Source organism: Peromyscus maniculatus, chromosome 3 (genome assembly GCF_049852395.1).
Source record: "Peromyscus maniculatus bairdii isolate BWxNUB_F1_BW_parent chromosome 3, HU_Pman_BW_mat_3.1, whole genome shotgun sequence".
NCBI lineage: Eukaryota > Metazoa > Chordata > Mammalia > Rodentia > Cricetidae > Peromyscus > Peromyscus maniculatus.
This window is the reverse complement of record NC_134854.1, coordinates 60,997,140-61,010,877: the sequence shown is the minus strand read 5'-3', so window position 1 is coordinate 61,010,877 and position 13,738 is coordinate 60,997,140. Positions and strand designations below refer to the sequence as shown.

Here is a 13,738-nt window from a genome sequence, read left to right as displayed (position 1 = left end):
TCAGACTAACTGCACGTCCTCATCAGGCGAGTCTACAGGACACAGGTGTTTAGGCACACAGGGCTTGCACAAGATGGCTTTGTCGGGAGGGCTCTGATGCACACCCCTCAGCCAGCTGTCGGGGGCGGGGGGGGGGGTGTCTTTTGGTTATTCCTGCCTGAGGGTGACTGATTCCTGTCCACTGTCTTGTGGATATGTGTGGGCAGCTATTGATCGAGTTCAGCCATTTGCCAAGGTATATACACATTTTATTTAAAAAAGTTTACAGTTTCATTATACACAACTATGAAGAGGTTATAGGAGGCATTTGTCCAGGTGACAGACATGCCCACTAGATCATCACAATGCAAGGAAGGTGGAAGGAAGGAGGCAGGGCAGGGGGGGGAAGCGGTAAAAAGCTTAGATTTCAATTAAGGGCTGCTAAGTCCCTTTTATCTCTTCAAGTATCACACAATGTGTACCAAATACAATCAGTAATTAAAGGCCATTTCTTCCCACGCCCACAGCCAAGTAACTGCTAACCCAAGAGCCATGGCCATTCCTCAGGTGAGTGGTAAGCTGCACACCCACGACCCCAAAGGGCCTTCACCCCATCCAGTCCCTAAAGAGCTGGCCAAGGTGGTCAGTGGCCAAAGGAAGATGAACATGGATTCACAAGTCCAAAGAAATGCAGTTCTCTTTGTGCCCAATCAGAAACAAGTTGGTTTTTCACTCAGCAAGGCTATGACCCAATCAGAAGTGAAGAAAACAAAGTGAGACCCTTTGCTAACTTGTAAATTGCTTCACTTTTCCGAGTCACTAAAATAGAGGGGCCACATACCATTAAAATCCAATACCAGTTCTCAGAAACCTGACCTAGAGAGACTAGACTGGCAGAGGATCTGTCATGATTCTTAGCCACCCCAAAAGGTGGCCTAGAAAATGCAAGTATCAGGTCAAGGCCAACTAGAACTTCGGGGAGCCCTTCCTTTCCAGGACACAGTTCCTCTGAGAAGATGCACTCCTCAGGAGCCTAGATCAGCCGTTGGCAATTAGAACAGCGCTTGAAGTGGACAGAAACATTAGTGCTGGAGAGATGTGGCAACTTCTGAGAACTCTCTCGTTAGTAGGAAATGCTGGTTGAAGCTGCACAGTACTCTCGAGGAAGGTGGAGACTGCTGACAAGAAATGTCAAGTGCCAGGGTCTATGTTGGCAACCACAGAACACAGCCCACTGGCCCAAGGCTGGGCTTCGGGGGCCGAGGGACGCGGCAGGTGTGGGCTGCCAGGCAGCAGCCGCTTTGCTTGTTGGTGTTTGGCAAGAGCTCCAGTCATCTGAACGGCTTGCACTGGTAAACCACACGGTAGGCCCTCACAATGGTTAGTACAAAGGGTGGGCAAACGCCAGCAACAGCCTGGACTTACTGCCCCCCTCCAAGGCAAGAGTGCTCAGCCTCCAAAGGAGCTCAGCGGCCCCTTGGGAGTTAGGAGGGACGCCCACAGCCAACTAAAGAGGGTTTCGGTGCCCAAACAGCGGGCTCACTATGGAGCCCTGGAGCCCTCAGAGTCACAGCCAGGCTTTATTTCTGGTCCTTTGCACCTATGGATATGGTATGGTCATCTAGTCCTACCTCACCAAGGAGTAAGGAAGGCCCAGAGAGATTGCGAAGTCAACTTCCTAGCAGAGTCAAGGCCTAGAGAGCAGCAACGTGCACAGAACCAGGCCTGGCTCCGGGAAGTTGAGGGTGGGGTGATTGGGGGCAGTCATGACCTGTCAGTCCTGCAGTGATTCACCATTCACCCGATGGGCCTTCCGCCCTGCGGCCTCAGCCCCAGGCTCCATCCACATGGGCATTGCGCACGGTCAGCTGTGCGCTGCTGCTGCTCTGCACGGGAGGGGCTGACGGGTCTCCAATGCAGCAGAGTGGATTCCGGGAGGATCGGAGCAGCAGCCGCTCACACCCATTCCCTAAACCTGACTCTTATGCTTTGTTGGATTTTTGTTTTGTTTTGTATTTCTTTCGACAAGATCGAAAACAATTATCAGGATCTTTTTTTTTTTTTTTTTGGAAAGGTAATTAGAATACTATTTTTATACAGCATTGAAAAAATACAATTTTTTATTGTTTGAACTCAATCACCACCCAGCACTTCAAGCCTACCCTAAGTAGCACCTACAGAAAAGGTTAGAGCATGAGCAAACTGCAAGTCCTCAGGGGAAGCAAGGTGGAGGCGCCAGCAGACCCTCCTCCCCCGACAGAAGACAGCACACCAGGTAAGCACGGCCACACGGCACAGCGTTTCACAACTGCTGAGGCCACCTTGAACACAACAGGCAGGGTGCCCGAGGGGACAGCGCAGAGAACCAACCACAGCCCCCCACAGAACTGCAGTTTCCCCAAAGAAAACCTTTTGCTTTATGCCCGTAATTAACATAAAATAAGTAAATTATTTGTCTTTTTATTTAGGAAAATAATCATGCTAAAAGTTGTACTTTATATAGATTTTCAAAGGAAAAACTGATTGTGCTTTCTGAATTAAAAAAGAGAGGTGTCTCCCAACCTCACCGACTTAAACCCTGTGGAATACAGCACTTCTACACTACAAACACATGGAAAGAAAAGTTAGTCCAGCGGGACATTCAAATGTCTTCAGAAGGTCTTAGGATTGGCTACTCCTACTGCTCAGGTTTCCACACAAAGAATACAGAGCTTCTGTCTAAACTGTCTTCAAATCCCTTCCAGAGCCAGATGGAAGCTGCTGGGCACTCTGGGTGGCAGTCAGCTGAGCAGACAGAGGCGGCGGTGGCGGCTGCAGCGGCAGGCCAGGCTTCCAGCTGTCTGACTTGCAGAGGGAGAAAGTGTCCTCCCTCCCACAACCTGCCTACATCTGGTTCACACCTTCTCCCTAGCCAGTCACAGAAGAAAGTGGATCTTCCCCACCTCAACAACTTGTTTCAATTATTACCCATTTTAAATTGAGGATGTTTTGGGTCTCATATACCCACACTTCCCTCTCTCATAAGCAGTCGGCAACTGGGCACTGCCACGAGCAGCTGCCAGAGAGAGAAAAACAAAAACAAAAAACAAAACTAAGACTGGAGTTCAAAGGATCGCTCGCACAGGGCCGGGTCTTCCTCCACCTGATGGTGCCTCGTCCAGGGAGGAGACTGTCTCCTGGTAGGTAAAATTCAATCTGCAACCTGTCTAAGTTCAATTCACACAAATAAAAAATAAAAAGGAACAAAAGAAAAGAAAAACACCAAACAAAAACTGCTTCCAGTTTTTGCTGCTCAGCCCAGGGCTGGGGGCAGATCTAACTGCATCTCCCACTTCTCTCCTCCAGTCCTGTTCTCTCAAAAAATGTTCTGGATGACGAGCTGTACCCCAAGAAAAAGATTTATGTTCAGAAACACTTCCAAAAGTTCTTCAGAGCAAAACCACCGTGGCTGCAGGTCTGGGAGCACAGAGGACAGGAATCTACCTAGAAAAAATGCTCTTAAATCTGAGTCAAAAAAAAAAAAAAAAGTCTCACCTCTCACCCCCTCCCTGTCTCCCAGTGCTCCTCAGAAGGGGCCACGGAGGCCGTGGGGCAGCTGCTGTGGACATGGCTAGCGCCACACGCTCCCAAAGCTTGCCTCTTCCTCAACCTTTCCTTTCCACTCTCGAAATGCACTGTTCTATCTTCATCCAAGAGCTGGTAGATTTGGTTTTTTTCTTTGGAACCATCACTAAAAAGAAGCAACCTTTTCCTGCTAGTTTTACTCCTGTTGACCTATCTGAGCGGCAATTTCTTGACAGTTCAGTAGCACACAGGCTGACTTGGCCAAATGGACTTATGAATGCATGCATTCAGACCGCATATTGCTACCAAAATGGAATGTGGGAATATGCTATGCACCTCAGGTTGAGAAATGACCAAGAAATCAAGATCTAAAGGGTGATATATAATATATATATATCAATGCTATTATTCATAAAAACCTTGTTTAGTAATAAAAAAAATTGCTTTGTTTAAATATGAATATTATAGTCTGCTTCTCATGGTTAGGAAATAATAGTCTTTCTGAAAAGCAGATGCTTTTCTACTACAACTCCATGTCCTGGGCCTCATCTTCCGAAAAGTCAGACATAGAGCTCTCCGAAGAACTGTCTCCAGTGCCCTCTTCCTGCTCCTTCAGGGCCTCCTCCGTTGCATACTTCTGGATGTACTCTGCACAGGGAAGGGGAGGGAAGAAAGCAGAGTGAGTTCAGTGACCCCCAAGGGACAAACTCCCTGCTCTACCAGGGTAAGGGGTGCTATGAGGACTGAAAGCCAAGGGGGATTCCTTGGGGAGGTGACTAGTGTGGGGTGGAGGGGGCGAGCCCCACTTGTGACTTTCCATGTTATAAAGCGATGACTTTCCAGGTAGAAGAGGCCTGGTGATGACTCCACAGAGGTGAGCAGGCCACCTGTCCTCCTGACCCGCAGCTGTGGAGTTACAGCTAGCTTGGGTCTGCTGCTGCTGCTGCAGACTCTCGAGATGCTGGCCGCTGGGGTTTGGAAGCAGACAGTATAATGGTCTCAGTGCGCTCATCAGGAACAAGCGGCTATGGATGGAGGCTGAGGGGTAGCCGAGTGGTTCTGCCATGTTTTATTCTCGTCAAGATCTATGCTTCAAGAACCTAGGCCAAATGTGCTGGCTGAAAACGAATTTAAGATGTGCTGAATAGAGAATAAAGTTGTTCCTAAAAGCGCACTCTGTTGCTAGGAGGTGGTGGTGCATGCCTTTAATCCCAGCACTCAGGAGGCAGAGGCAGGTGGACCTCTGTGAGTTCCAGGCCAGCCTAGTCTACAGAGTGAGTTCCAGGACAGTCAGGGCTACACAGAAATACCCTGTCTTGAAAAAACAAAAACAAAACACACTGAGTAAACTCCCTACACATATAAGGAAGGGCGGCTTGTGGAAAACCTATCAGGACACAAGCTGGACACACATGGTCCCTCATGTCCTCAGGCTGTCTTTTTCTATGGAGCTGTAGGAGCTGCTATCAGGATGTAGACTGAAGCCCCATGGGCCTGCCAGAGCTGGAAACAACAGCGTGGAGGCCGGGGGGAACACTCCCCTGGTCCCCCACTTCAGTCTGTACTGTGACCGAGTGTAGCCCCAGGGCGGTACGGAACCTACTATGCACCAGACTGGCTTAAACTGTCTGAGTGCTGGGTGGTGGTGGTGGTGCACGCCTTTAGTCCCAACATTTGGAGACAAAGGCAGGCAGAGCTCTGTGAGTTTGAGGCCAGCTTGGTCTACAGAGGGAGTTCCGGCACAGCCAAGGCTACACAGAGAAACCTTGTCTTGAAAAACCAAACCAAAAAGTACTTTTTGGAATAAGAAAAATGCTGAATTATATACATGTGGGAGCACACAGGTGTTCCAAGTGGCCAGGTGTAGCCTAATGTTAGAGTTGCAGGTGGTTGTGAGCCACTTATGTGGTGCTGGGAACTGAACTTGGGTTTTCTGAAAGAGCACCAAGCGCTGCTAACCACGGACCCATTTCTCCAGCCCAGAGATTTTATTTCTGACTCATGGCTGGCTATTCTACGTTCCCTTCATAGGAGTTGCTGTATCTGTCACACCATCTTTAAGACATTCAAAGAAACAAATGTCGATGAAGTATTTACTAAGAAGGCAAAGAAACTAAGAACAACGTCGCTGATGGGGAGGATACCGGACACAGAGGCAGGGTGCACCATGACAGGAACTGGATGAAGGCTCAGGGAAGCGGTTACAGCCACTTAAGCCCCTACGATGTCAACTCTGCACAGGGCAGTCCATTTAAATCTTAGTGTCACCGAAATTGTGTGGCTGGGCTACGAAAACTCAATATTAACTTTCCTTTTCTTTTTGAGAGAGGGTTTCTCTGTGTAGCTCTGGCTGCCCTGGAACTCACTCTGTAGCCCAGGCTGGCCTTGAACTCACAGGGATCCACCTGCCTCTGCCTCCCAAGTGCTGGGATTAAAGGCATGCGCCACCACCGCCCAGAATATATATATATATATATATATATATATCAGAGTCTCATGTAGTCCAGGCTGACTTCAAAATCTCTACATATCTAAGGACAACCCTGAACTTATGACCTCCCTGACTCAAACTCCCCAGGCACGTGCCACCATACTTAGTTTATGTAGTGCTGGGTTTTGTGTATGCCAGGCCATTACTCTATCAACTACGCCCCAAGCTGGCCTTTAAAAAAAAAAAAAGGCAACAAGACCAAAACTGAGGAAAATGAGGCAGAATGTGAGAGGCCTTGGTGAGTACATATAAATCAAGAAATTCTGTGTTTTTCTATGGCAGTGGTTCTCAACCTGTGGGTCACTTACTCTCACAGGGGTTGAATATTAGATATCCTGCACATTACCATTTGTAACAGTAGCAAAATTATTTATAAGTAGCAATACAAATAATTTTATGGTCAGGGGTCACCACACCATGAGGAACTGTACTGAAGGGCTACAGCTTTAGAAGGGAGAGAACCACTGTTCTATAGGTTAGTTTCTCACGCCTAACAGAGGGCGTGAATACACTCCCGTACCTGAAACCCTCCAACCAGACAGTCACAGGAAGATCCCTGGCCGGATGGTGGTTTGTGTGTGCACACCTGCATCTGCATGGAGGCCAGGGGCTAATGTCAGGCCTCTTTTTTGAGGCATGGTCTCTCACTGACATTAGCTAGGCCAGTGGGTGAGCTCCACAGAGCCTCCTGTGGCTCTTCTACTTATGATATCAAGGCAGTACTTGAATGACTGAGCTCTCTCCGGGGCACTAGCAAAGGTGCTTTTTTGTCGTGTTTTTGAGATGGGGTCTCTCTATGCAGTCCTGGCTGTCCTCTAACTCGGATCTGATCGCCTTTCAAAGGCTCCTGAGAAATCAAGGAGTGGGCCACCACGTGGTTTTACTAGCAAAGGTTTTGAGCAGGGAGGCCACCTATCTTTAGACAACGCCAAGGGAGCCCATTTCCACAGGCTGCTTAGTTTTCACCTTGTTCTTACACCTGTGGTTTTTGTTTTTGTTTTTTTTTTTTTTAAATATTTATTTTTAGTTTTAATCATGTGGATATGGGCATGTCTGTGTGTCTGCCATACGTGTGGGGTACCTGTGTCTGCTGGAGACATTGGATACTTTGGAGCTAAAGTTCCAGGCAGTTGTGATCTGTTGGACACTGGTACTGGGAATTGAAATCAGACCCTGTGTGGTGGGTTGATTTAGAATGTTCCCCCTAGGCTCATTTACGTGAATTTTTGGTCCTGAGTTAATGACCCTGGGCAGGACTAGAAGGGTGGCTTTGTTGGAGGAGTGTGTCACTGGGCCAGGGCCAGTTTTGCTCTCCCTCCGCCTCCAAGTTACAGTTCAAATGCGAGCTCTCAGCTACTGTCCCAGCACCTCGTCCGCCTGCTGTCTGCCACGCCCCCCCCCCCCCCCCCCCCCCGATAACGGACTAATCTCCCCAAACCGTTAACAAGGCCCCAGTTAAATGCTTCTTTACAAGTTGCTTTGGTCATGGTGTCTCCTCACAGCAACAGAACCAGGACACTCTGGAAGAGTGATTCATGCTCTTCACCACTGAGCCGTCATCCTCCAGGCCCTACACCTACATTCTTTTTTTTTTTCTTTCTTTCTTTTCTTTCCGCTTTTCAAGACAGGGTTTCTCTGTGTAGCTTTGGAGCCTGTCCTGGATCTTGCCCTGTAAACCTGGCTGGCCTCGAACTCACAGAGATCCGCCTGGCCCTGCCTCCCAAGTGCTGGGATGAAAGGTGTGCGCCACCACCACCCGGCCCTATCCTGCAATCTTAAACAGCATCAGCTAGATCTAAACACTAACACCTAGGGGAGAAAAGTTATGGTCTTCTCTGTAATGCAAGTACACCATGCTGTGACTGCCACTGTAGTGTCCAAGACACCCTGGGAGAAGGGTCAGGCCTAGACATACCCACTTTTGAGTCCATCTACCTGGAGAGTTACCTGAAGTCATGAACAAGCAGAACAGGGAGCGTGGGGGGGGGGGGGGTCCTAAGCAAAAGTTGTATGACCATTCAGGGAATGCAATGAGAGATGGTTCAGTGCTGCGGGCCGCAGGAATATCATAGGAACTCAGCTGGTTATGGCAAAGCCACTACCTGGAGGGATCAGGGAATTCCTCCAGAGGAAGCCAAATCCCAAGGAGTTTTTGGTGTTACTTGGCTTGTTATATATCAGCTGTATTCTGTTATGAAAATCTGTGTGCCTTCATAGTTTTCCCAATTGACTTTTCCCTAAGAAAGGCTAACAGTGTGGACTGATCACTCTCTGGACATACACATTCCAGGTATTTGGAGAACAGCCTCAGGAAAGGCTTTCTCTGGAATCAGATATCTCCCTTAGCCACTTTCAAGGACTAAAGGAGACATCACCCAGGTGGTCACCCAATTTCCGAGGATTAACAGTGATAACAACCCACAGGCGAGTCTCCTGACTTAAGGTAAATTCCACAAGGAGACACCACCTAGGTCAGGTGGAAGTTAAGTAATAGCTTTACACAATTCAGCTCGGACCCTCCTTTCTTACAGCCTTACCAACTTTATAGACCACTAACTCCTTACCTAACCACTTCTAGGAATTTTAGATAACCTTCTGTGCTGACAGCTATGCTCAGCCAGAACCCCAGTTCAAGCCTCTCTGTAATTATCATCATTGGCAGCATCCGGCCAGGTCCATCCCCAGATGGAGGAAAGTACCTTATCAGAGATACCTCTGTACTCTCTAAGAACAGACTTAAGCATCTGGGCCACCTGTTTGAGAAGGCCTGGCAGATGTGCCAATTAAGCCTTACTTCCTCCTTTCCCAAATCTTACCTCTGGTTCCAGATCTCCCTTTAACTATCACTAGAGGCATCTAGCTGTACACAGGTTGCCTAGCGCCTGAGCACACTTTCTCCCACCCTGCAGAAAAACGGCAGATAGCTTGGACAGATAGGAGCCACAGGAAAAAAGAAGACAGTTTTATTTTCTACCATTGACCTAGCAACTTATAGATTCTTAACACTTTCTACCAATCATGTTTAAGATTATAGTTGAGCACATAAGAGCCCTCTTCTTAGATACTACCTGAATTTAGCCTTTAGTTAATTCATTTCCCCATTGGTCACTTCCCTTTGGGGTTACAAATGATAATTAATGGTTATTGCCTCCCTATGTGATTCTTATCACTCCTCCATTTGACCCTGGAAGCCTGGTTTTGCACTGTTAAGGGAATACTGCTTGTAAGTGTATATATACCAGGACTCCCAGGGCATGAGGAGACAGAGTAAAGAGAATGGAAGAACTAGATGGGTAAGAACTTGAGAGGAACGAACTGAGATGGGGAAGAACTAGATTGAAGGGCTAAAAGAGAGAACTAGAGGAACAAGATGGAAGGTGAGGAAGAGCCAGATGGGGAAGAACAAGATGAGGAAGAGCCAGATGAGAGAGAAGGAGACGGGAGAGGAGCTGATAGGGGAAAGAACTAGATAGATGAGAACCTAGAAGGGACAGAACTAGATGAAGGAATTAAGATAGAACCTAGAGGGGAGAGTAGATAAATATAGAGAGAAATCAGGCAAGGAAGGAGCTAGACATGAGAACAGAACTGAAGCTGTGTATAAAGGATGTTATGCCAGAGGAATTAAAGCAAATGGACTATAGAACTCGGTGTGCTGAGATTCTATTTCCTGAAAATAGTCCTCGCTGTTAGTAGTTCTCTCTCCTGAGCCCCTGGGATGTATAATATTGAGGCTGGTTACTCTAATATTATACAAGAGTTCAGAAAGGAAGCGTTAAAGCTGTAGCAAGGCCCAGGAAGACGGACCTGAGAAGGGTCCACAGACTCAGAAGAAGTCAGGCCACAGCTTTGGTAGAGAAGGGAAGCAAGGACGAGCCGGAAATGACACATGGAGGCTCGTTCCTAACGGCCCACGGGAGAGACAAGGGCTTTGGAAATGGGTGATTCCAGTAGCAACAGGAGCAAGGGTAAAAGCTGGTGAGAAGATAAGTTTGAGAAATAAGGCAAGGCACCTCTTATTTCCTGAAGGGCAAAGGGAAAATGGGAGGGGGGGGGCAGCAGCATACTAAAGAACAATAGAAAGCAGGGCCGAGCTCAGGCCTACCCACCACAACTGCCTCAGATATCAAGAATGGCAGACTGACCCACAGCATGGACACCATAGAAAGGTGGGGTTGGTCCCTGAAACAGAGGTAGCTCCTTCAGATGGACACAGGCCTGGTTCCTTTTGTAACTAGGACCAGCGCAGACCTGCACTCCAGTCAGGATGGTACTCCACTGCTGAGGCATGATGAGTAAAGGACTACAGAAGTGTTTTCCTACAAAACCTATGTCTTACAGACACTGGTGAGCAAAGGCTATGACAAAATTTTAGCATAGTTTCCTAACAAAACTCTCTCTGGTTTAAAGTGCATTTTTCTTGGAATATATGGTTGTTTGGCTATGTAAGTTACTGTGCTATATATTAAATTAGGTCTGAAATTTTCAAAGTACTTGAGACCTAAGAAAATAAATTACAGGCCATTTCTACTTTATTTGAACAAAAATACTCAACAATACTCCATGGAGACTTGGGGAGGACTGCCGTGGATGGTTGTTTGATAAATAAAACACTGATTGGCAGTAGCCAAACAGGAAGTATAGGCGGGACTAGCAGAGAGGAGAGAGGAAAGGACAGGACAGGAAGACAGAGAGGGAGACGCCAGCTGCCGTCCAGGGAGCATCATGTAGAGGCAACAGGTAAAGCCACAGAACACGTGGTGACATATAGATTAACAAAATGGGCTTAGTATAAAAGTAAGAGCTAGACAATGGCAGGCCTGAGCTAATGGCCGAGCAGTTTAAATAATATAAGAGTCGGTGTGTTTATTTTATAAGTGGGCTCCAGGACTGGCAGGGCTTGGCGGGAGCTGGAGAGGACGAGGAAACAGATGATTTAACACACGCCTTGCACAGCTAAGGGGACAGCCTATGTATCTGAGCTCCCTAACATGCTGCCATTGTTGGCAGATGGACTGGACACACTCTGGATTCTGATGCTCTGCATTCTGTGGAGATGAGCACATCATTACCTAAAAGGAGGGGACTCCAGTGCCTGCCGTTTGCGCAGAAAGAACAGACACACCATCACACTTCAGGTTCTTTTCCATTCATGTGTCGACACTTTTCACTAGGCAAGTCCTTGATACAAATAAAGGGAAAGAGGCAAGCCAGGGGCTGTGGGTAGAGTGCAGCCACAGAACACACCGAGGAGGAGGAAGGAAGGGCAAGCTGATGAAACTCATGAGTTTTAGATGTTCTTTCACAACCGTATTCCTTTTAATCCAACTCCAGCTTCAGTATGCAAGTGGTCCTAAGTGTGGGAAAGCAGGATTCTAACCCTAAGAGAGGACCAATGGGGACATACCAGTCACATGGCGTCTGTGTAGCATACAGCAATCCCTTTTTAGACTAGAGAAAGACTATGAGGAACTGAGTAATTTTTTTTTCCAAGACAGGGTTTCTCTGTGTAGCTGGCCTTGAACTCAGAGATTCGCTGGCCTCTGCCTCCAGAGTGGCTGGGATTAAAGGCGTGCACCACTGCCGCCCAGCAGGAACTAAGTAATTTAAGGCAGCTTGAAATGGCCAACTGAAAGTATATGCCATCTTACCTTTAATTTTCTGCTTGTATTCTTCTGGTCGGTGGAGGTACATGGCTGCAGCATCACCATTGAGAGGATCTATGGGGTTAGGATAGGCCAACAACTGGGGCAGGAAGGACTCAAATATATTGGTAAGATCTGAAAAAACAAACAGAAACACTTCATTCATGGCAACATGCAATTTCACCTAATTAACTGGAGTTCAGTAGTCACGAATGCTCACTTAAAAATTTACTTTTATTCATGTGCCTTATGTTCATGTAGGTGTCCATGAAGGCCAGGGGTTGCTGGGTACCACAGTTAGGTTCGCTACAAGAGCAGGTAGCACTCCATTTTTAAATTTATTCTTCCTGTCTTTCACATCATGTTTTCTGATCCCACCACCTAGCTTCCATTCTCTTAAATTAGCCCCTGCAATCTCTCCCCAAAAGTAAAATAAAATTTAAGATTTAAGAGAGAAAGGGGGGGGCAATCTCATCATGGAGGCTGCAGTGTGACACCGAGTCACGCAGCAAACCCTTTATTTATACATCTTTACATGCAGATGTTCACTGCAAAGAATCACTGGCTTGGTTCAAGGATCCTGCTACACCACTGACACTGGACCCTTACTGGGACTCTATTGGGACACCCCGTTGCTGCCCTGTGTGGCCCTGGGTCCGAAGGACCACCCCCAAACCTGTGCTCCAGCAGATCACAAATGGGGGATCAACACATAACCCTGGTTCTAGACCTCGGTAGTTGCAGGGTTGGCCAGCCCACCAGCTCTCTCATGTCTTCACCACCAGGGTGAGCTCTCCAGAACTCAGGGTCAGTTCTCCCACACCTCCACCGTCAGGGCCAGCTCTACTGTGGGGCCCAATGGAGGTGTAGGGCCGCTCTCCCGAGAAGCACTCTTGACTACAGAGCTACCTCTCCACTCCAACACCGTCCACCTCCCATCTTGTTCACCTGCTTAAACTACCTACCATGGGGATGATTTTCCACAAAGGTGTGTCCCACAATAACAATCTTAACATCAATTACATTTTTAAAATGTAAATTTAAGGAACCAGATTAGGATATAGAGAATATTATTCTCTTTGAAGGGCCATTTTCCCAGCCGTTACCCACCCCCATTTTCCCATTGACAGGAGTTTGAATCCAGGGCGTGTTAGACTAGAATGACCACAGCCCGGTTTTCTCGATTCCAAGTTACTCTATTTCCCAAACTGAGACCCTAGAAACAAACACACATCATTTACTGGAAATTAGATCCCAATAATCTACCCCAACCCAAGTCACTGTCGTTTTCTCTTTTGAAAGACTGTATCTCTGTGTGTGCACACATGTGACAACTGTGAGGCCATGCGCCATGTGTGAACACTGAAGTGAACGGCCGTGGGGCGGACTCTCTCCTCCACCTTCCATGGTTCTGGCATTAACTCAGGGGTGCATGGCGAGCGGCTCACCCACACTGTGCCTCTCCCCAGCCCAAAGTGAGTTAATTTCCTTTCAAAAGTTCATTTTTGTTTTATGGATGTGGGTGTTCTGCCTGAATGTACTTCAGTGCACCACAAGTGTGCAGTGTCCACAGCTGACAGAAGAGGCTATCAAATCCCCTGGAACTGGAGTTTCACAGACAGTTAGTAGTCACTGTATGGGGGGTGCTGGGAATTGAACTTGGGTCCCCTAGGAAAGCAGCCAGTGTTCTTAACCACTGAGCTATTTCTCCAGCCTCATGAGTAATTCCTTAAAATAGCCATGTTTCACCCTTTTCTACTACTGTTATCATTACTGTTGCTGTTTATGATGTGGGATCTCCCTTAGCTTAGGCTGGCCACAAACTTGACATGTACCAGAGGATGCCCTTATATTCCTGCTTCACCTTACAGGTCCCAGGAACACAGGCAATGTCAGCATTCATTCAGGAGAGTAAGGCAGGAGAACGGCCATGAGGCTAAAGCCTTACCCTAGGCTACCCAGTGAAATCCAGGCCAATCTGGGCTATTTACTGAAATCTTACTTTGGAGGGGAAAAAAAGAATGGAAAATTCTTTTTATAGAACTTGACATTTAATAGT

General features: G+C 47.5%; 1 protein-coding gene across 2 annotated transcripts in view; it reads right to left on the bottom strand.

Annotated features, from left to right (window-relative positions):
• Positions 1-226: 226 nt before the first annotated feature.
• Positions 227-13,738, bottom strand: part of Ube2h (ubiquitin conjugating enzyme E2 H) — a 107,712-nt gene continuing 94,200 nt past the window's right edge. For both annotated transcript variants that reach the window (XM_042272974.2, XM_042272976.2), the window contains 2 exons: positions 11,686-11,814; positions 227-4,191 (listed from right to left, as the gene is read on the bottom strand). In XM_042272974.2, coding sequence (XP_042128908.1) covers positions 4,067-4,191; positions 11,686-11,814 — 254 coding nt within the window. In that variant the 3' untranslated portion in view covers positions 227-4,066. The remainder of the gene's footprint in view (positions 4,192-11,685; positions 11,815-13,738) is intronic.